The sequence below is a fragment of the Microcaecilia unicolor genome, chromosome 3 (assembly GCF_901765095.1).
Source record: "Microcaecilia unicolor chromosome 3, aMicUni1.1, whole genome shotgun sequence".
In the NCBI taxonomy this organism is placed as follows: Eukaryota; Metazoa; Chordata; class Amphibia; order Gymnophiona; family Siphonopidae; genus Microcaecilia; species Microcaecilia unicolor.
The window spans coordinates 1,279,436-1,300,304 of record NC_044033.1 but is presented as its reverse complement, the minus strand read 5'-3'; the positions used below and the strand labels follow the sequence as shown (position 1 = coordinate 1,300,304).

The 20,869-nt window shown below is 43.1% G+C and overlaps 1 protein-coding gene across 1 annotated transcript in view; it reads right to left on the bottom strand.

Annotated features, from left to right (window-relative positions):
• Positions 1–3,798: 3,798 nt before the first annotated feature.
• The window catches only part of KLHDC3 (kelch domain containing 3), a 73,023-nt gene continuing 55,952 nt past the window's right edge, over positions 3,799–20,869 (bottom strand). Inside the window, exons 9-10 of the mRNA XM_030195684.1 lie at positions 5,365–5,443; positions 3,799–4,304 (exon numbers count right to left, since the gene is read on the bottom strand). Coding sequence (XP_030051544.1) covers positions 4,238–4,304; positions 5,365–5,443 — 146 coding nt within the window. The 3' untranslated portion in view covers positions 3,799–4,237. The remainder of the gene's footprint in view (positions 4,305–5,364; positions 5,444–20,869) is intronic.

The window sequence follows — 20,869 nt, the reverse complement described above, 5'->3', positions numbered from 1 at the left end:
AATACTAGGGTAATTGAAATCACCCACTATTATAGCACTGCCCAATTTGACAACTTTCCTAATTTCTGTAAACATTTCTTCATCCATAAGTTCATTCTGTCTCAGCAGATGGTAGTACAGCCCCACAAGAATACTCCTTTCCTTCACACATGGAATTTCTATCCATAATGATTGCACGCTATCTGTGTCATATGGAATGTTTATTTTATTCTTATATTTAGTAGAAATGTTATCAGAAATTAGGGAAGCTAATAAACTGGGGAACATGATAATAATGAGTGATGTCAATTACCCCGATATTGACTGGATAAATGTAACATCAATGCATGCTACGGAGGTAAAATTCCTTGATGGAATCAAGGACTGCTTTATAGAGCAGCTGGTTCAGGAGCCAAAAAGAGGAAGAACAATTCTAGACCTAGTCCTTAGTGGAGTGAATGATCTGGTGCAGGGGCCTCTTGATAACAATGATCATAACATGATCAGATTTGAAATAATCTCTGCAGTAAGTACACACATGAAATCCAATATGTTAGCATTGAAGTTTCAAAAAGGAGACTATGATAAAATGAGAAGAATGGTGAAAAAAAACAAGAGGAGCAGCTGCAAAGGTCTAAAGTTTATATCAGGCGTGGATGCTGTTCAAAAATACCATCCTGGAAGCCCAGGCCAAATAGATTCAATCTATTCAAAAGGAGGAAGGAATACCAAACGACAGATGGCATGGTTAAAAAGTGAGGTGAAGGAAACTATTAGAGCAAAAAGAAAATCTTTCAGAACATGGAAGAAAGTGGTTAGTGTAGCCGAGTTTAAAAAAGGTTTGGATGGCTTCCTAAAGAAAAAGTCCATAGACCATTATTAAATAGACTTGGGGAGAATCCATTATTTCGGGATTAGCAGTATAGAATGTTTTGTACTTTTTGGGGATCTTGTCAGGTATTTGTGACCTGGATTGGCCACTGTTGGAAACAGGATGCTGGGCTTGATGGACATTTGGTCTTTCCCAGTATGGCAATACTTATGTACTAATGTAAGGATCCAACTGAAAATAATAGGAAACTACATAAAGAATGGCAGATCAAATGCAAAGCACTGATAAGGAAGGCAAAGAGACTTAAAAAAAAAGAAGATTGCGTTGGAGGCAAAAATGCATAGTAAAAAATTTTTTTTAGGTATATTAAAAGCAAGAAGCTGGCAAAAGAATCGGTTGGACCGCTAGATGACCGAGGGGTAAAAGTGCCACTCAGGCCAAATATATTCCATGTTAAAAAAAGGAGGACGGAAAACCGAATGACAGCCGGCATGGTTAAAAGTGAGGTGAAGGAAACTATTAGAGCAAAAAGAAAATCTTTCAGAAAATGGAACCAACTGAAAATAATAAGAAACAGCAAAAGGAATGTCAAGTCAAATGGAGAAGGGTAGATTGTGGAGTTCCGCAGGGGTCTATGTTATATCCTGCAAATACCTAAACACAGCTCAAAGCAGGTCACATAGGAGAAAGCTGAGAATATCCCAGGAAATACAAATAATACTAGCAGGGAATTAACACAGAGGTCCCTTGACAAAGGCAGAGGTAGCGTGTGCCAAATCGTCCCTACCGCTGGGGTTGCACAGGAGCCCGGCGGTAGTTCTGAGTTTGCGAACTCAGTTTCCCATGGCAGAAAATAATTTTCTGGGTTTTTTTTTTTTCTTACCATGGGAAGGTGTTCCCGGCCATATTCAGCAGCACGGCCACACTGCCCGATTACCATGGGGCTTGACCTTGAGCCCTTACTGCAAAGTAAACAGGAGATGTAAGAGCTCAAGCGATAAATGGCCAGATGCTAATTTTGGACTTGGTGCCTGGCCATTATTGCTGCAAATAGAAATTCAGCTTTTTGGCAGATGCGCTAAGAGGTGGCCTGAATGCGAGGCTATTTTTCGGTGCACCTTTAAGGGTCCCATTTCATATCTACAAAAAATAATTAACAATCCATCCAGTATTCCCTAAATAAAAAGTTTTTAACTGCCCGTCTAAATGACAAATAATCAGTTAAGCATCTAACTTCTCCTGAAAGAGATACATATCTGGCATGTTTAAGAGATTTAATACCTTTTGCATTAGGGAAATTTAATTTAATCTAAGACAATATTGCAGTAGAGCTCTTTGACATAAGCTTCTGAAGCTGCCGTACCAGTGTTTCTACAAGCTTCTTTAAAGGGTCATGGTCCTGATATACTGAACTTTTTTTTTAATTTGGGGATCAAATCTAAGCATACTTTTTAAACCGCGGAAGGCTAATGGTGAAATAATAAAAAAATCCTGTGAATTGAATCTTATTTTTCTTTTGACAGATGTGCTGCTTCTGCTTGTGGATTACTTATGATATGCAGTGAAAAGGAGTCTTCTTGTATCTTCATTGCTGTTGAGATCCTGGGATCTCTTTCTTTCTTTAAATATTTAGAAAGCACAACTATCCACAGTTCTAGGCTGTGTACACTGAAAACATATATACATATACAGACTGGATGGACCGTGCAGGTCTTTTTCTGCCGTCATCTACTATGTTATAAATAGGGGAGCCTTCTACTTGAGAGGCACCTTGGGGACAACCCCTAGACAGAGAACACACAAGCCATTCCACCAAATGATGACAGAGATGTGCGTTCCAGCGATCCTCTGCACTAATTCATTGCTATCAGCTCACACATACCTGCATGTAGCATGTGTATATTTAGTACAGGCCTGGGCACTCCTCCTTTCGTGCAGAGGCTTCTGCTTAGATGATATGATGATTCCTGGAATGTCCAGATTTGCAATAAGGCAAGTCAAGGGGGTCCATGCCTTCTACAAAAACATCAAAGGTCACACACAAGGGTGGAAGTGAACAGATTCCAAGAAACCAGCCCAAACAAAGCCTAAGAGCATTAAAGTAAGTTTATTGGGACCCAACACGGTCCATGTTACGGCATGCAAGCCTTCCTCAGGCTTTTTCAGATACACAGCCTTATCATTGAGCCTTTATAAAGGCTCACATGTTCCCAGCAGTGCTGTTGCAATCTGAAGTATTTTGACCCCTGTGGAAGGCTTGCATGCCGAAACACGGACTGTGTTGGGTCCCAATAAACTTACTTTAATGCACTTAGTCTTTGTTTGGGCTGGTTTCTTGGAATCTGTTCACTTCCACCCTTGTGTGTTGACCCAGATTTGCAATAAAAACACTAGCTCAGAAAAATTCATCCATCACACGCCGTCTACTGGAGAAAGGGATCAGTGGCTCAGGACCACAGAGTTTTCTTCCACCATACCCAGTTTCTTTACAGTGAACTCAAGACAACCACTGTGACAGCACATTCTTACAGCAAGCGAGTAGGGGGCATGTCTAGGTTTAAAAACAGGTTTGGACAAATTCCTAGAGGAAAAGTCTATAGTCTGTTATTGAGATGGACACGGGGAAGCCACTGTTTGCCCTGGGATTTGTAGCATGGTATGTTGCCAGTACTTGGGTTTCTGCCACATACCTGTGACCTGGATTGGCCACTGCTGGAATTAGGATATTGGGCTAGATGGACCACTTGTCTGACCCAGTATGGCTATTCTTATGTTCTTAAGAGTGAAAGAAAGTGAAGGATTTCCTAGTGTCCTCTCTTGCACTATGACCTGCAGAAAATGGTCTCTTTCATCTCCCTTCTCCCTGAGCAGAGGTAGGTAGTACCCTTTCTGTGTTGCGCCCAGTGCTGAAGAAAGACGATTCCTCATACGATGTAGTATTAAACCTTCCCTCTCATCACAAGCAAAAGACCAATAACAACAAATTCTTTTAAAACTGCACTTGTTGTTTAAATACATACAAAAGAATATACAAAGAATTGTAGAGCTTATGTTCCTTTCACCACCACCACCCCACGTCCCCTTCTTGTTTGGCTTCAGGCACACCTGCCAACGAAGAGCACAGTGGTCAGGGTCAGTCTCTGTAAGGGAACAAATAATACGGTGGGATCTTAGCCAAGAGCAGACTGTGAGGTCTGGGTTTCCTCCCTCCGCGCAGAATGTGGAAGGGTAGGTGCTGGCAGGTTACAGCGTGACATGGGGTTCAGTCTCTGCTGAATGCGTGGGGGTGAGAGGCTTAACCTCTGTGGGCAGATCATGGAGTGAAAAATCTAGTCTCTGCAGACAGCACGCAGGCGTGAGATGCCCAGTCTCTGCAGGCAGAATTTGGGTTGGCAAAGCTGTCTCCAAACAGAGTCAATCTTGATGCTATCCTTGCGAGGAGAGGACTGGACGGCTGATGTTGCTGTTTGTTGTCATTGCTGTCAGCTCCCACCTGAAACAAGAAAAAGAAGGCTTGTAAAACGCACTTATCTCTTCACTGCCAGCATTAATCAGGTCTGTGCGTCTCCCTACATTTCCTTCCCAATGCATTTCCAAGCTCTTAAGCTACAGAGCCCCTATAATTTAACTGGAATCGATGCGCTACACAATCCGTCTAGCACAAGGATTGTGAGAGGTGACAAACACTAAGGACCTTGCTGCAGATACAAAGGAAAGCACAGTGAGTGGCGTTATGTAAGAGGAAGAGCCCCAAATAACATGATACACTACAGAGGTGCAAAGAAACTTCTACTCCTGCCTGCAGCCAGACTTCAGATCCTTCAAGGACACTTTCAAACAGTCTGGTCTGGTATCAAAGCAGTCCAGTGGTGTAGCAAGGGGGGGGGGGGGGGGGGGCGGGAGGGGCGGTCCGCCCCGGGTGTCAGCTCTTGGGAGGGGGGGGTGCTCCCTGCCCCCCCCCCCCCCCGCAGTGCCCACCCTCCTCCATCCAACCAGCTCCCTACCTTAAAAAAAATATCGAATCCGAAGCGAGGCACAGCGCCTCGTGCCTGCATGTAAAAGAAATGTGCACCGTCTCATCGGGCCTTCTCTCGCTCTGTCTGTCCTGCCCTTGCGGAAATAGGAAGTTGCGTCAGCGGAGGGCGGGACAAACAGAGCAAGGGAAGGCCCGATGAGACGGTGCACATTTCTTTTACGTGCAGGCGCGAGGCGCTGCGCCTCACTTTGGATTCCGATATTTCTTTTAAAGGTAGGGAGCTGGTTGGACGGAAGATGGTGGGCACTGGGTCGGGGGGGGGTGTGTGTGTGTCGATGCGCCGAGAGGGGGGGGTATGTCATCGTGTTGCACCTGGGGGGGGGGGTGTGTGCAACGGCGAACCGCCCCGCCCCGGGTGGCAGCCCCCTCGCTACGACACTGAAGCAGTCACAAAGATAAAAACTGCACTCCTCATCTATGTCTCAGTGCAGGTAATTTGCCTGCACCTCACGGAGGAAAAGCCACCAAGCAAAGCGCAGGGATTTCATTTTATATCTGGACTTCCCAGTTCAGGTACCTGAGATCATGTGGGAGACAGGACTGGTCCAGGTTGTGATGAATTACTGCTAACTTACACAGAGTCTTTAAGCTGGGATCTGAAAAACATGTAAAGAATTTAAATGAATAAAAAAAGCTAAAGTGAGAGAGCTACATTAATATTATTCCTAAAGAAAGGCATGCTGAGTCAGACTAAGGTCCACTGAGCGGAGTATCCTGTCTCCAACAGTGGCCAGTCTGGGTCACAAGCAGGGGTGTGCTGGTAAATTTTTAACAACAGGCTCTTTCTCCGGACGTAGCCAGCTCTGCAGTTGGAAGGGCCAGGGGTGGCTGGGGGGGTGGGGGGGTGGAGAGCAAAACTTGCCTCTCTCTCCTCCCTCCCTTCGTGCGAGCACGCTAGGCATACCTTTGCTGGCAGCCAATAAATGGACTGCCACCACTCCCAACATCTTGCTCTGAGCAGCATGCTGGAACTTCTTTCACATGCTCGAGAAGTCCCAAGTGCTGTTCAGAGCTGGAAACAAAGAGCAGGGAGCAGCAGCAGTCTATTTACTTGGCTGGCAGGGCTCAGCATCCCCACCAGTAAAGTAAAAGAGAATTCAGCAGGGGGCCCAAGCCCACATTTTGGGAGCCAGTTGTTAAAGTAGCCATGGAGGGCCCCCTACTTAAACAACCGGCTCCCAAAATTCTTAAAAACTTAACAAGCGGCTCTTGCGAGCCTGTGAGAGCCTGCTCCAGCACACCACTGGTCACAAGTATCTGACTGAGTCCCACAGCTGATTTTCAGGGATAAGCAATGGTTCTTTCAAGTTTTATGGCAAATAATATTTTATTGACTTTTCCTCTAGGAACATACCCAAACTTCTGAATTCACAGGTTAATTATGCACTGTGTGAAAAATACTTTCTATGATTTTTTTAAATTTGCTGGTTGTTAGTTTCATGGAGTGTCCGTTTTGTGTTGTGGAAGGTTAAAAGCTTTCAAAATGTAACCATTCCAATGGTGGGAGCAATAGCCTTCCCCACCCAAGTACAACATTGCAAACTTGGCCAGAAATAAAGAGTTCATAAGTCCAGTAAGGTTCCTATGTATCCCCTTCTCAGGGTTGGGGTTTTTGTTTTATGAAGAGAATATATCAACTATTCCATCACTGATGTGCCCAGGACATCATCGGTTGTTTAACTATACAAATAACCATACCGTCCCCTCCCCAACACAACCTCGATCATAGCCATTACTGGGGAGGTCAAACAAGCGAAAAAGTACTCACTTGCAAAGGCCCACTCAAAGAAGAACCCTAAGGCCTAATAACAGATGTTACAATAATCAAAAGACGTTAAAATCACTGCCTGGACTAGTAGTCGAAAATACCGACTTTTTACAAAGTATCTTAATCTATGCAATAACTTCAGCTTAAACAAAATCTTTTGTATCAGGAAATTAACACAAGTTAGACTAGAATCCAACTAATACTTATTAATAGGTCTGTAGTGGGTCATTACACTCGGATCTATCTTATATTTTGCAATGGGTGTTAAAATAACACTGCCTAAGACACCAGAAATGTGTCCAATCAGTAATCCGTGAAATAATCTCAGATGGTATATGCTATAATAACTAAGTGGTATATATACAACCTAAATTTCCTCAAAAATAATTAGAGAAAGAGCAAGAACAATTTTGTAATAATGATGGAAGTTCTCAGTGCATAAATACACTTCAATGAAAGTGTGATGATACCATGCAAATGACACTACAACCACTTCTGGCCAAGACCTTGGTCTATTTATGCACCAACACCGGGAAATCCATAAGTACAATAAAGTAATACCAACAGTGAAAGAATAAATAACCCATAAAAATATTGCCCAATCTTTTCAAAATTACTATTTCAATTCTTTCAGACCTGCTACTATGAATTCAATGCTGCAGTCCCAAAGATCATAATCAGTCCCCCATGCAGGCATAATAAACAGTCACAAAAAATGTGTTTCACCCCCCCACACCAAAAAGAAAATCATAAAAGAACGCCACTTATCTATGTTGCAATGTCCAAATAAAGTAAAATCAACAATCCAGATGCAGTTCTATGGTTCAACAGAGATCCTTCCTGAGGAACCCCAACTGCTGTAATCCTAGTACCATCCAGGGTGTCAGCCTTCTCCATGCACATGTTAAGTTTGTAATAAATAAGTGGGACATGAATCTAATGAACACTGAGATTAAATTTTGTTTAATAAGCAATAAACTTCAGAGGAATCTATTATCTGCTGGAATACCTTGTTCTTTATAAGCTGCCTGTGGTGAAGATAAATACAAATATTCAGGAAGATTTTGAATGGAACTATGTATTGTTGCCATCTTAATATTAAAATAACAAGCCAATTCCTTCACTGATGGAGGAGCCTGCAATGATGATTGCTCAGTCCCATCTCTGGAGCACTGGTATGCCAGTATGCAGCAGATGGCTGACTGGGAGTGCCGGACAGTTTCTGTTCCAACTCGTACAGTCTCTCAGGAGTACTGTGGCTTGTGGAAGTGTTCCTGGAGCAGCTACCCTCCTTGCCTCATGCTACAGTTTCATAGTTTCTGGACATGGGATAGGGGATGTGGTCGGGTGAGGGGTGTTTTCTTCTTTTTCCTTTTCTTTGTAAGATAAAAGACAGGTGGGTCACTTAACAGAGCTTTGATTTAACAGTTGGTTATAACAGATCTTGTGTTTCATTGTTTTGCTCATTTATTTTGCATCAATGACATTGTGTTCATGCTCTGTTTTGAATTACTTGTTAAAAAGATTTAAAAAAAAACAAAAAAAGAACACAGATTTGTTATGAAGCCAAATGGGTTTTTTTTTCCGGTTCAAATTCATACCTACTAATTTAGATTAGTAATTATGCTTTGCTTATGCTTTCCCGAGCCCATACGCCATGCGCCCTCCCTGCCCATTTTCAAGTCCTTACTCAAAGCCCATCTCTTCTCCCTTGCTTTTGGCGCATAACCACCTTCCCCACTCATGATACCTACACTGACTACATAGTTTGTCACCTTTAGATTGTAATCTCTCTCGAGCAGGGACTGTCCTTCCCCATGTTTAAACTTGTACAGCGCTGCGTAACCCTAGCAGCGCTATAGAAATGCTAAGTAGTAGTAGTAGTACTTTTTCACAATGAAGGCTTATAATTATGGATGTCTTCCTGCCACTAAGTTTTTTTGTATCAAGTGAATTGGATTTTCACCAACAGTGTTAAGCGACAACAGCTTTATTTCATCTTTAAAAAAACTGTTTGTTATACCATGGAGAAATGAATTTCTGAAATACTGTATCCTATCCAATGCATTTAAAGTTAATGACAGCCAATTAGTAAACATTTGGAAGGGTCAGTTTTTAATAAATTCAAATTGTGGAATCAATTCAGTCCAAAATTTTTCCTTATGAATTTCCTCCCTAATTATGTTATATAAGCACAGAAATTTTTCACCCTCTAAACTGTACCACTCCCTAGGTTTTTGCAGCCCAAATGCATGCATGTTTTTGAAGCATTTTTTCTTCTCTCTCTCTGACCTTGATTTAGTCCAGCATGTATCTTTCCCTACATATACTGCTCACAATACCCTTGAAGTTTGTGCTCAACCACCATAACCATCCATTTACTTTATCACCGTTGGCTTTCATGGGCCTACCACTTCCTTATCACTTTTGACCTTGCCTTGCCTTCCTCTATAATGGCTCCCTCCGTTTCCTATCATCCATCTTCTGCTGATCGTCTCCTCTTTTTACCCATTTTCCTGATAAGAGATCCTCTACAAAGACAAAGGGGTAACAGAGGCAGGTGGCCATTGTAAAACCTGTCATAACCAAAGAGGTTCAAACAATTACTAATCCTTTCAATGGTAAATAAAAAATAGGATGGAGGTGTTTTTTTTGACTAATGATGGTTTAATATAGTAGCTGCACATACAACAATGTACATAAGTACATAAGTAATGCCATACTGGGAAAAGACCAAGGGTCCATCGAGCCCAGCATCTTGTCCATTACAGCGGCCAATCCAGGCCAAGGGCACCTGGCAAGCTTCCCAAACGTACAAACATTCTATACATGTTATTCCTGGGATTTTGGATTTTTCCAAGTCCGTTTAGTAGCGGTTTATGGACTTGTCCTTTAGGAAACTGTCCAACCCCTTTTTAAACTCTGCTAAGATAACCGCCTTCACCACATTTTCCAGCAATTAATTCCAGAGTTTAATTACACGTTGGGTGAAGAAAAATTTTTCTCCGATTTGTTTAAATTTACTACACTGTAGTTTAATCGCATGCCCCCTAGTCCTAGTATTTTTGGAAAGCTATCATTTTAGTCGCCCTTCGCTGCACCTTTTCCAATTCTACTATATCTTTCTTGAGATGCGGCGACCAGAATTGAACACAATACTCAAGGTGCGGTCGCACCATGGAGTGATACAACGGCATTATAACATCCTCACACCTGTTTTCCATACCTTTCCTAATAATACCCAACATTCTATTCGCTTTCCTAGCCGCAGCACCACACTGAGCAGAAGGTTTCAGTGTGTTATCGACGACAACACCCAGATCCCTTTCTTGGTCCGTAACTGCTAACGTGGAACCTTGCATGACGTAGCTATAATTCGGGTTCTTTTTTCCCACATGCATCACCTTGCACTTGCTCACATTAAACGTCATCTGCCATTTAGCCACCCAGTCTCCCAGTCTCGTAAGGTCCTCTTGTAATTTTTCACAATCCTGTCGCGAGTTAATGACTTTGAATAACTTTGTGTCATCAGCAAATTTAATTATCTCGCTAGTTACTCCCATCTCTAAATCATTTATAAATATATTAAAAAGCAGCGGTCCTAGCACAGACCCCTGAGGAACCCCACTAACTACCCTTCTCCATTGTGAATACTGCCCATTTAACCCCACTTTCTGTTTCCTATCCTTCAACCAGTTTTTAATACACAATAGGACATTTCCTCCTATCCCATGACCCTCCAATTTCCTCTGTAGCCTTTCATGAGGTACCTTGTCAAACGCCTTTTGAAAATCCAGATACACAATATCAACCGGCTCCCCTTTATCCACATGTTTGTTTACTCCTTCAAAGAATTGAAGTAAATTGGTCAGGCAAGATTTCCCCACACAAAAGTCATGCTGACTCGGTCTCAGTAATCCATGTCCTCGGATGTGCTCTGTAATTTTGTTTTTAATAATAGCCTCTACCATTTTCCCCGGCACCGACGTCAGACTCACCGGTCTATAATTCCCAGGATCTCCCCTGGAGCCTTTTTTAAAAATGGGCGTTACATTGGCCACCCTCCAATCTTCCGGTACCACGCTCGATTTTAAGGATAAGTTGCATATCACTAGCAGTAGCTCCGCAAGCTCATTTTTCAGTTCTATCAGTACTCTAGGATGAATACCATCCGGTCCAGGAGATTTGCTACTCTTCAGTTTGCTGAACTGCCCCATTACGTCCTCCAGGTTTACCGTGAAGTCAGTAAGTTTCTCCGACTCATCCGCTTGAAATACCATTTCCGACACCGGTATCCCACCCAAATCTTCCTCGGTGAAGACCGAAGCAAAGAATTCATTCAGTCTCTCCGCTATGTCTTTGTCTTCCTTGATCGCCCCTTTTACCCCTCGGTCATCCAGCGGCCCAACCGATTCTTTTGCCGGCTTCCTGCTTTTAATATACTGAAAATTTTTTTTACTATGTTTTTTTTTGCCTCTAATGCTATCTTTTTTTCGTAATCCCTCTTGGCCTTCTTTATCTGCGCCTTGCATTTGCTTTGACACTCCTTATGCTGCTTCTTGTTATTTTCAGACGGTTCCTTCTTCCATTTTCTGAAGGCGTTTCTTTTAGCCCTAATAGCTTCCTTCACCTCACTTTTCAACCAGGCCGGCTGTCTTTTGGAGTTCCGTCTTTCTTTTCTAATTCGCGGAATATGTATGGCCTGGGCCTCCAGGATGGTATTTTTGAACAGCGTCCACGCCTGTTGTACAGTTTTTACTCTCTCAGTTGCCCCCCTAAGTTTTTTTTTTTACCGTTCTTCTCATTTTATCATAGTCTCCTTTTTTAAAGTTAAACGCTAACGTATTGGACTTTCTGTGTACAGTTACTTCAAGGTCGATCTCAAAACTGATCATATTATGGTCACTGTTATCAAGCGGCCCCAGTACCATAACGTCCCTCACCAGATCATGCGCTCCACTAAGGACCAAGTCTAGAATTTTTCCTTCTCTCGTCGGTTCCTGCACCAGTCCTTGATTTCATCAAGGAATTGTATCTCTGTAGCGTGTCCCGATGTTAGTAGGTAGCTACTATTACACTGAAGTCTTTCCTCCTCCATAGATAGAAGTATTTTAAAATTTGTTTAGGAATTTAGCATGCTGTAAAGAAACAGACTATTGTCATTGGAAGTCATCCTTTGATTCATCCACTAAAGCTGCAGACTGGTTAAATGTCACCTTTGCACCTCAGGAACACTTGCCCGATTCTAAAATGGATATTGAAAGACATTTGGTTTAAATTTTTGTGACTGGTTCTCAGATGATAGCTCTATGATAAATTTTCAACCACAGGACTCCTACATCACTTTTTTGACATCTATGGTTCTAGGGTGATGGTGAGAGGCCCTACTGCATCTAACACATGATCTATTTGCAATTTCTCGCTTTAACGGGAATGGCGAACAATTGTTGTTCCTGGGGAATGCTGTTGATAGTGGGGAGGGGGGCAGGTTTTAGAGTATGGGTGGGTTTTTACTGTTCTTTTGTTTTTAATATTTTGTTTCTGTATATTTTTTCTCCATTGGGTAATCAATTTGCTGTTGAGTCTGTATTAGTGTTCTTACAGTTGGGAAATGATGTCTGGTGCTTCCCTCACTCCAGGATGAAGGCTGGACATCTTGGGAGTGTGAGAACCATGACTGTACAACTGTACTTACTTCTCAGGTCTTGCTACTATGGGTGACTCACATCTGAGAATAGCCTCTTGGTCCTCCCCTGTAAAGCATGCAAAGATCTTAGCAACTCTGAAGCAGTGAAGCCACTGATAAAGCTTGTTTACAAGAAACAAAGCTAACTGATGCAGAGCATGCTAAATTAAAACGTGGTTGGATCAGGGAAATGTACTAATTCTTCATCTAATAAAAAAAGCAGGTGTTATAGTGCTTATACATAAGAATTGGCCCTGTAAAGTGCAAGTTATTATTAAGGATGATTGGGGGTTGTTTTTTGTTATTAAAAATTTTAAGTTCCAGGAAAAGAAATTTACCTTGTTATTTATGTCTCTAATGTCCATGAGCATGCATTTTTTAAAGAAAATTCTGCATAATCGTTTGGATAAGCTTCTGATGCCCTTACTTCTGGCACGGGATTTCAATCAGGTATTAGACCCTGGGCTTCGTAGGTCTTCCACCAGGGCAGCACCAGCCTGTCAGTCAGGTAAAGGGCTCCCTTATTTGTGCTCCTCTTTGGGCCTAGTTGACCTTTGGCGTTTGTATCATCCAACAGAACACGATTATACACACATGTTCAGGGCACATGATACTTTCTCCCGCATGGACTATATTTTGACTTCCAAAAATGTTTTTGCTATCGATAGTGCAGAATTGGGCCCCATGGCAGAGTTTGATCATGCTATAATATGTGTAGATTTGATGCTGGAGGGCTATCATGCTGGTGCCAGAGGGTGGAGTTTCCTTGCCTATTTTCTCAAAGATACTGATTTTCAAACCTATTTAAATCAGAAGTGGTCACACTATGTCGCTTTTAATGGTCAACATACAAATAATGGGAGACTTTATTAGTCTCCATATATTTTCCCCCATAGTTTTAAAACTTGAATTTTCTGCTACAGCATTAACAATAGACTCTAGAATGAAAAGCAGAGCCTAGTTCAGTCTTAGAAAACAAAATAAAAATAAAGGAGAGAAGCAAGCATTATTAACTAGTTTCCACAGTGTACAACCCTTTTCCCCATAGTTTAAACTGAAGCTTTCTCTCAAGGTAGAAACTTAACATCCAAGAGGATTAGAAAGGGTAGTAGAATGTCTCAAACCGTCCTAAAAGAAAGTTATTTTCTGTTCTTTGCACTGCTACTGACCTGAATTAGGTGTTAATTAAGGTGTGAGGAAGTAAAATATTTGCAAAAGGTTACAAAGGGCAATCGGATTACTGGGCTAGCTTCAAAGGGTTTGTTTGAAGCAGTCTCCATATCATTTCTCCCATAGATTTAAAACTTGAATTTTCTGTCACAGCATTAACAGATAGACTCTAGAAGAAACACAACAGGGCCTAGTTTAGTCCTTATTCCCACCCACCCTCCCTAGCTCCCACGCACCACTAGCTCAATTCTTCATTTATAGTAAATTATTCTAATTAGAACAATAAGAGGAGAGTTTTCAAAGAGTTTTAATTACATTTAATTAGTTTCTGAGACGCAAACACTAAATAAATTGCTTATTACACCATATAATCTTAAGGCTCTTTATATTCATCTGATATCCCTAGTATCTTAAGAAGTTTTAGTTAAACAACTCTTTAATACTAAGATGCAGACAGAAGTCCAGCAGTGAGAGAGGTGCTATCCAGTCTTTTGCATTGAGTGCCACAAGTATGATTATCTCCCAGTTGGTGAGATGTCATACGTGTGTGCTTGATGCACAGAGCTCCTAACTCTCAAAAAATGAGTCTGTTCTCTTCAGGCTGGAGGGTGGAGCTGAGGGAGAAAGGTACATAGAGGATGCCCACAGAGACGTTGTAGAGAAGTCCCACTTCCAGTCTGGCAGCCCCCTGTGCTGCCTTAGAGGAGGGAGATCTTTTAAAAGAGCAGCATCACCCTGCTGCAGCTGGATGTAATCCTGTAGCTAGGACCAGCCTACCAAGGGTTGCAATATCCTCTCGCACTGAGGATGTGTCTCCAGGAGCTTCTGGCCAGGAGTGAAGGGTTAGGACTGCTGTTGTAGTTGATGATTCGATTATTAGGCATATAGATAGCTAGATGGCTGGTGGACATGAGGATCGCCTGGTTACTTGCCTACCTGGTGCAAAGGTGGTGGACCTCGCGTGTCACCTAGATAGGATTTTAGATAGTGCTGGGGAGGAGCTGGCTGTCTTGGTACACGTGGGTACCACTGACATAGGAAAATGTGGGAGGGAGGTTCTAGAAGCCAAATTTACGTACAAAGCTCAAATCCTGAACCTCTAGGGTACCATTTTCTGACGTGCTACCCGTTCCATGCACAGGGCCCAAAAAACAGGCACAGCTTTGGAGTCTCAATACGTGGATGAGGCTATGGTGCAGGGAGGAGGGTTTTAGATATGTGAGGAACTTGGCAACATTCTGGAGAAGGAGAAGTCTATTCCAGAATGATGGGCTCCACCTTAACCAGGGTGGGACCAGGCTGCTGGTATCAGAATTTAAAAAGGAGATAGAGCAGCTTTTAAACTTGAACCTGGGGGAAGGCACACAGTCATTCAAAAGCTAATGGTTCAGAACAAAGTATCTTTCAAAGATATCACCAAAACAGGGAAGATAGGGTATCTGAAAGCGAGGTTGCAATAGAGACTATAGTAGACCAGGATTGAAATTCCATGTGTAAAGGAGAAAAGGATAGCAATAGGAGTGTACTACCGTCCACCTGGCCAGGATGAACAGACGGATGCAGAAATGATATCAGAAATTACGGATGCTAAACTGGGGAACACAATAATAATGGGTGATTTCAATTACCCCGATATTGACTGGGTAAATATAACATCAGGGCATGCTAGGGAGGTAAAATTCCTTGACAAAATCAAGGTCTGCTTTATGGAGCAGCAGGTACAGAAGCCAACAAGAGGAAAAATTCTAGACCTAGTCCTTAGTGGAGCGCATGATCTGGGCTCCGACTCTGGGCGAGTCTCCCGCTCTCAAAATTATCCCCAGTGATTTGTAGGTTACTGGGGTCACACTCCCAGTGGTCCCACAGTTCCCAGGAAACACTCCCAGACACAATACACAAACCACCAGGATTCTTTATCAGTCCAGACAGGCAGAGGCAATAAACAATTGTTTATTGTCTTAAAAAATATATTGAATGTTGAACAAAAAATGTGCAGTCAGCAAACAATAACTTGTAACTTAAATATGGATCAATTATAACATTAACGAAACATTTGTTTACTTTCTAAAAGGTACCTGGGGAGATCAGGACATATAGCTGCTCACCAGTTATCAAATATAAATGTTTTTGCAGGGCTTCAGCAAAGAGCTCTCTCTCTTTCTCTTCTTCTGGGCTGAAACTAGGGAAAAAGTCAGTAAGATCCAAATGAAAATGAGCTCCTGGGCCCGGCAGAGCCCAGAACAGTCAAGTAAAAAAAAAAAACAACAAAAAAAACCTGGTTACATCACTACAGGCATTTCCTTTATCTGTGTGCTAACTAAAAGAAAGAGAGGTCAGTCCTCTGTAACAGCTTTAACACCACCTGCTGGCCAAATAGGAGAAATACACTTCAGGACATAACTAAGGCAGGAAAATATCCAAAACATTTTACAGGCTTAAAACACACTGTTTCTTCACAGCAACTCTCCCTTTCTTGGTCTCCCATTGTATTCTCCCAAAAGGCTGCAACTTGTACAATCCACTGCCACTTGCCTGCTTTGTAACTCAAAGCCATTTGACCATATCACCCCACTGCTTCTATTGTCTGCACACATTCAGTTTAAGACCTTAACACTTGTATTTAAGGGTCGTCTACCTCATGCTCCCCTCTCTTTCATCTGTTTATTCCCTACACATGTGCCCGCACCCTTCTTTCTCTCAACACAGGCTTACTTGTGCTCCCTTCCTCCTCAGTTCTTTGCCTCGATGTCACTCATGCATCTGCAATTAGCTACATAGGACCCAAATTATCTCTTTCGTCCGAGCTCCTACTGGAATCATCCTACACCACTTTCAACAGTGCCCTCAAAACACTCCCTTTTACCCTTGCCTTCTCTCTTGATCCCTAAGTACATCTCCCTTTTTAGTCTCCTCTGTTCTCCATTTTCACCTCTTAAATTGTGTATTTTGTATATCACATTGAAGCAAGCGATGGTCCATGCAGTATATCAAGTTGTGGTAAAGAAAGATCTTGGAGTCATTGTGAATAACACATTGAAATTTCCAGTCCAATGTGTTGCAGCTTACAAAAAAAAAAAAAATGTTATGAAAATGGAATAGAGAACAAAACTGAAAATGAAATGGTAGATTGTAAATATTTAAATAAAATTAAATTGGAGGTCCTTGGTGCAACAACACCTTGAGTAATGTGAAATTCTGGCTGCCACATTTCAAAAAAAGATATAGTGGGACTGGAGAAGCTTCAGAGAAAGGAGTAAAAAATGATAAAGAGGATAAACAACTCCCATGTGAGGGAAGGCAACAGAGAGCAGAGCTCTGCAGCTTGGAGAAAATATGGCTTGAGAGGACATGATATATGTCTATAAAATCACAAGTGGATTGGAATTTGGAAAGGGTAAATAGGGGAACAATTATTTCATCAAATAGTACTAGGACTAGGGGATAAACCTCTTCTGTAACTGCTTTGATGGCTCCACACAGGCCAATCACGTGGTTTACTGTCTTCATCCTCCTACATAAGGATTACCATGGGTCCATCTAACCCAGTATCCCGTTTCTAACAGTGGCCAATCCATGTCATGGGTACTATTTTTATTGGTAATAAAGGTAAACAGAAACTATGGAACAATATAAAACAAACACAATGTACCAACATGCCACACTGCTCCCCCCCCCCCCCCCCGACCGATCACACAATGCAACTGCATGAGGATGACTATTGGGCTCATTTTTGAAAGAGAAGGACGCCCATCTTTCAACATAAATCGGAAGATGGGTGTCCTTCTCACAGGGTCGTCCAAATCGGTATAATTGAAAGCCAATTTTGAACGTCCCCAACTGCCGTCGTAGGGACGGCCAAAGTTCAAGGAGGCGTATCAGACGCATAGCAAAGGTGGGCGTGCCTAACACTAGGATGTCCTCGACCCATAATCGAAAGAAACAAGGACGTCCCTGACAAACACTTGGACGCTTTAACTGGTCGTGTTTTTCTTACGACAAGGCACAAAAAGGTGTCTGAACTGACCAGATGACCACCAGAGAGAATCGGTGATGACCTCCCCTTACTCCCCCAGTGATCACTAACCCCCTCCCACCCTCAAAAATATTGATTGCCAGCCTCAGATGTCTCAGGTCCATGACAGCAGTATGCAGGTACCTGGAGTAGTTTTAGTGGGTGAAGTGCACTTCAGGCAGGCGGACCCAGGCCCATCCCCCCCCTATCTGTTACGTTTGTGGAGGAAACAGCAAGCCCTCCAAACCCACCACAAACTCACTGTACCCACATCTAGGTGCCCCTCTTCACCCATAAGGGCTATGGTAATGGTGTACAGTTGTGGGTGGGGGTTTTTTGGGGGACTTAGCACACAAGGTAAGGGAGCTGTGTACCTGGAAGAAATTTATGAAGTCCACTGCAGTGCCCCCTAGGGTGCCCGAATGGTGTCCTGGCATGTCAGGGGGACCAGTGCACTACAAATGCTGGCTCCTCTCACGACCAAATGGCTTGCATTTCGTCGTTTCTGAGACGGACATCCTTGGTTTCCATTATCGCCGAAAATCAGAAACGACCAAGTCTAGGGACGACCAAATTTCAGGATTTGAGCATCCCTGACCGTATTATCGAAACGAAAGATGGACGTCCAGGGGTTTCCCCACCCTGGATGGGGACGTTTTGCAAGGACGTCCTCATCAAAACTTGGACGTGCTTTCGATTATGCCCCTCTATGTGTTTATTCTCCCTAGAAGAATAGTTTGTGTCCCTCCCCCTTCCGCTGTTCTCTGTGGTGCTCTAAATGATAAGTGCCAGACATTCAACAAGGCACTACGTTCCCTCTGAAGTAGTGCTCTCTGAGGTAATCCCTGCCAAATTGGGGTCCAAATTTACTGAAACATTCTCCATCTCTTAGGGGAAGCATTCTTTACATTCAGTTTCTTGAATTTCAGCAACTGATAAAAGTTCATTTTGCTATTGCAGTATGGTGGGTGGGTGGGTCAGAATGCCTCCAGACACTTAAAATACATTTCCCCAATAGAAAGGATTTTAGGAATAATCAAAGCTCATAAAAACTCAACTTTAGCAAAGAGCACAAATTCCTCGGCAGCCCTAAGTTGGCAACCTGTAATACTATGTAATATTTAAAATCTCATTATTGCATGGAACAGAGATAGCATTTATGTAAAATTTTACATATATGAATTTGAAATCCCCCCTAAGTCTACCCAAGCTGAATAACCCTATGCCTAAGTTTCATTGCGGCTCATCAAAAAGTATGGGAGATGTTCTTACAGCCTCCTAAGAAACCAAATCCCTTCTTCTCCCCAATACTATGGGACCCTTTACCAAACTGCACCAAAAAGTGGACTTAGTGACTCTTACATGGGCCATTCCCGTGTGCTAAGGCCATTTTTTTACTGCATGGGTAAAATGGCCACTTTTTCAAATTTTTTTACTAGCCATGCGCTAATTTTCCCATTAGCATGTACTCATTAGAACTTGACCCCTACTGACACCTATTTTGTAGTCAGTAATGGGTCATGCGCTAATCACGCATTAATTGGTTAGTATGTGGTAATGTAGCTGAGCTAATTAGCTCAAACACACCTACTGTCAGTCCCCAGACCCTCCCCAGCACTAGTGTGTGGGTAGCGTGAATTGATGCTAAAATTACTGCACGACACTTGAGCGCACCCTGCACTAAGGCATTTTAAGCTGCGGTAAGTATAGTAACATAGTAACATATAGTAACATAGTAGATGACGGCAGAAAAAGACCTGCACGGTCCATCCAGTCTGCCCAAGAAGATAAATTCATATGTACTACTTTTTTTATTTGTACTGTCCTCTTCAGGGCACAGACCGTATAAGTCTGGCCAGCCCTATCCCTGCCTCCCAACCACCAACCCCGCCTCCCACCACCAGCTCTGGCACAGACTGTATAAGTCTGCCCAGCACTATGTTCGCCTCCCAACTACCAGTCCCGCCTCCCACCACCAGCTCTGGCACAGACTGTATAAGTCTGCCCAGCACTATCCCTGCCTCCCACCACTGGCTCTGGCACAGACCGTATAAGTCTGCCCAGCACTATCCCCTCCGCCCAACCACCAGCCCCGGCACAGACCGTATAAGTCTGCCCAGCACTAGTCCCGCCTCCCAACCACCAGCCCCGGCACAGACCATATAGGTCTGCCCAGCACTAGCCCCACCTCCCAACCACCAGCTCTGCCACCCATTCTAGGCTAAGCTCCTGAGGATCCCTTCCTTCTGCACAGGATTCCTTTATGTTTATCCCACGCATGTTTGAATTCCGTTACCGTTTTCATCTCCACCACCTCCCGCGGGAGGGCATTCCAAGCATCCACCACCCTCTCCGTGAAAAAATACTTCCTGACATTCTTCTTGAGTCTGCCCCCCTTCAATCTCATTTCATGTCCTCTCGTTCTACTGCCTTCGCATCTCCGGAAAAGGTTCGTTTGCAGATTAATACCTTTCAAATATTTGAACGTCTGTATCATATCACCCCTGTTTCTCCTTTCCTCCAGAGTGTACATGTTCAGGTCCGCAAGTCTCTCCTCATACGTCTTGTAACGCAAATCCCATACCATTCTCGTAGCTTTTCTTTGCACCGCTTCAATTCTTTTTACATCCTTAACAAGATACGGCCTCCAGAACTGAACACAATACTCCAGGTGGGGCCTCACCAACGACTTATACAGGGGCATCAACACCCCCTTTCTTCTGCTGGTCACACCTCTCTCTATACAGCCTAACAACCTTCTAGCTAGGGCCACCGCCTTGTCACACTGTTTGGTCGCCTTTCAAATCCTCAGATACTATCACCCCAAGATCCCTCTCCCCATCCGTACCTATCAGATTCTCCCCGCCTAACACACACGTCTCCCGTGGATTTCTATTCCCTAAGTGCATCACTTTGCATTTCTTTGCATTGAATTTTAATTGCCAAACCTTAGACCATTCTTCTAGCTTCTGTAGGTCCTTTTTCATGTTTTCCACTCCCTCCGGGGTGTCCACTCTGTTACAGATCTTAGTATCATCCGCAAATAGGTAAACTTTACCTTCTAACTCTTCGGCAATGTCACTCACAAATATATTGAACAGAATCGGCCCCAGCACCGATCCTTGAGGCACTCCACTACTCACCTTTCCCTCCTCCGAGCGAATTCCATTCACCACCACCCTCTGGCATCTGTCCGTCAACCAGTTCCTAATCCAGTTCACCACTTCGGGTCCTATCTTCAGCCCATCCAGTTTATTTAAGAGCCTCCTGTGGGGAACCGTGTCAAAAGCTTTGCTGAAATCTAAGTAGATTACGTCCATAGCTCGTCCCTGATTCAATTCACCTGTCACCCAATCAAAGAATTCAATGAGGTTCATTTGGCACGA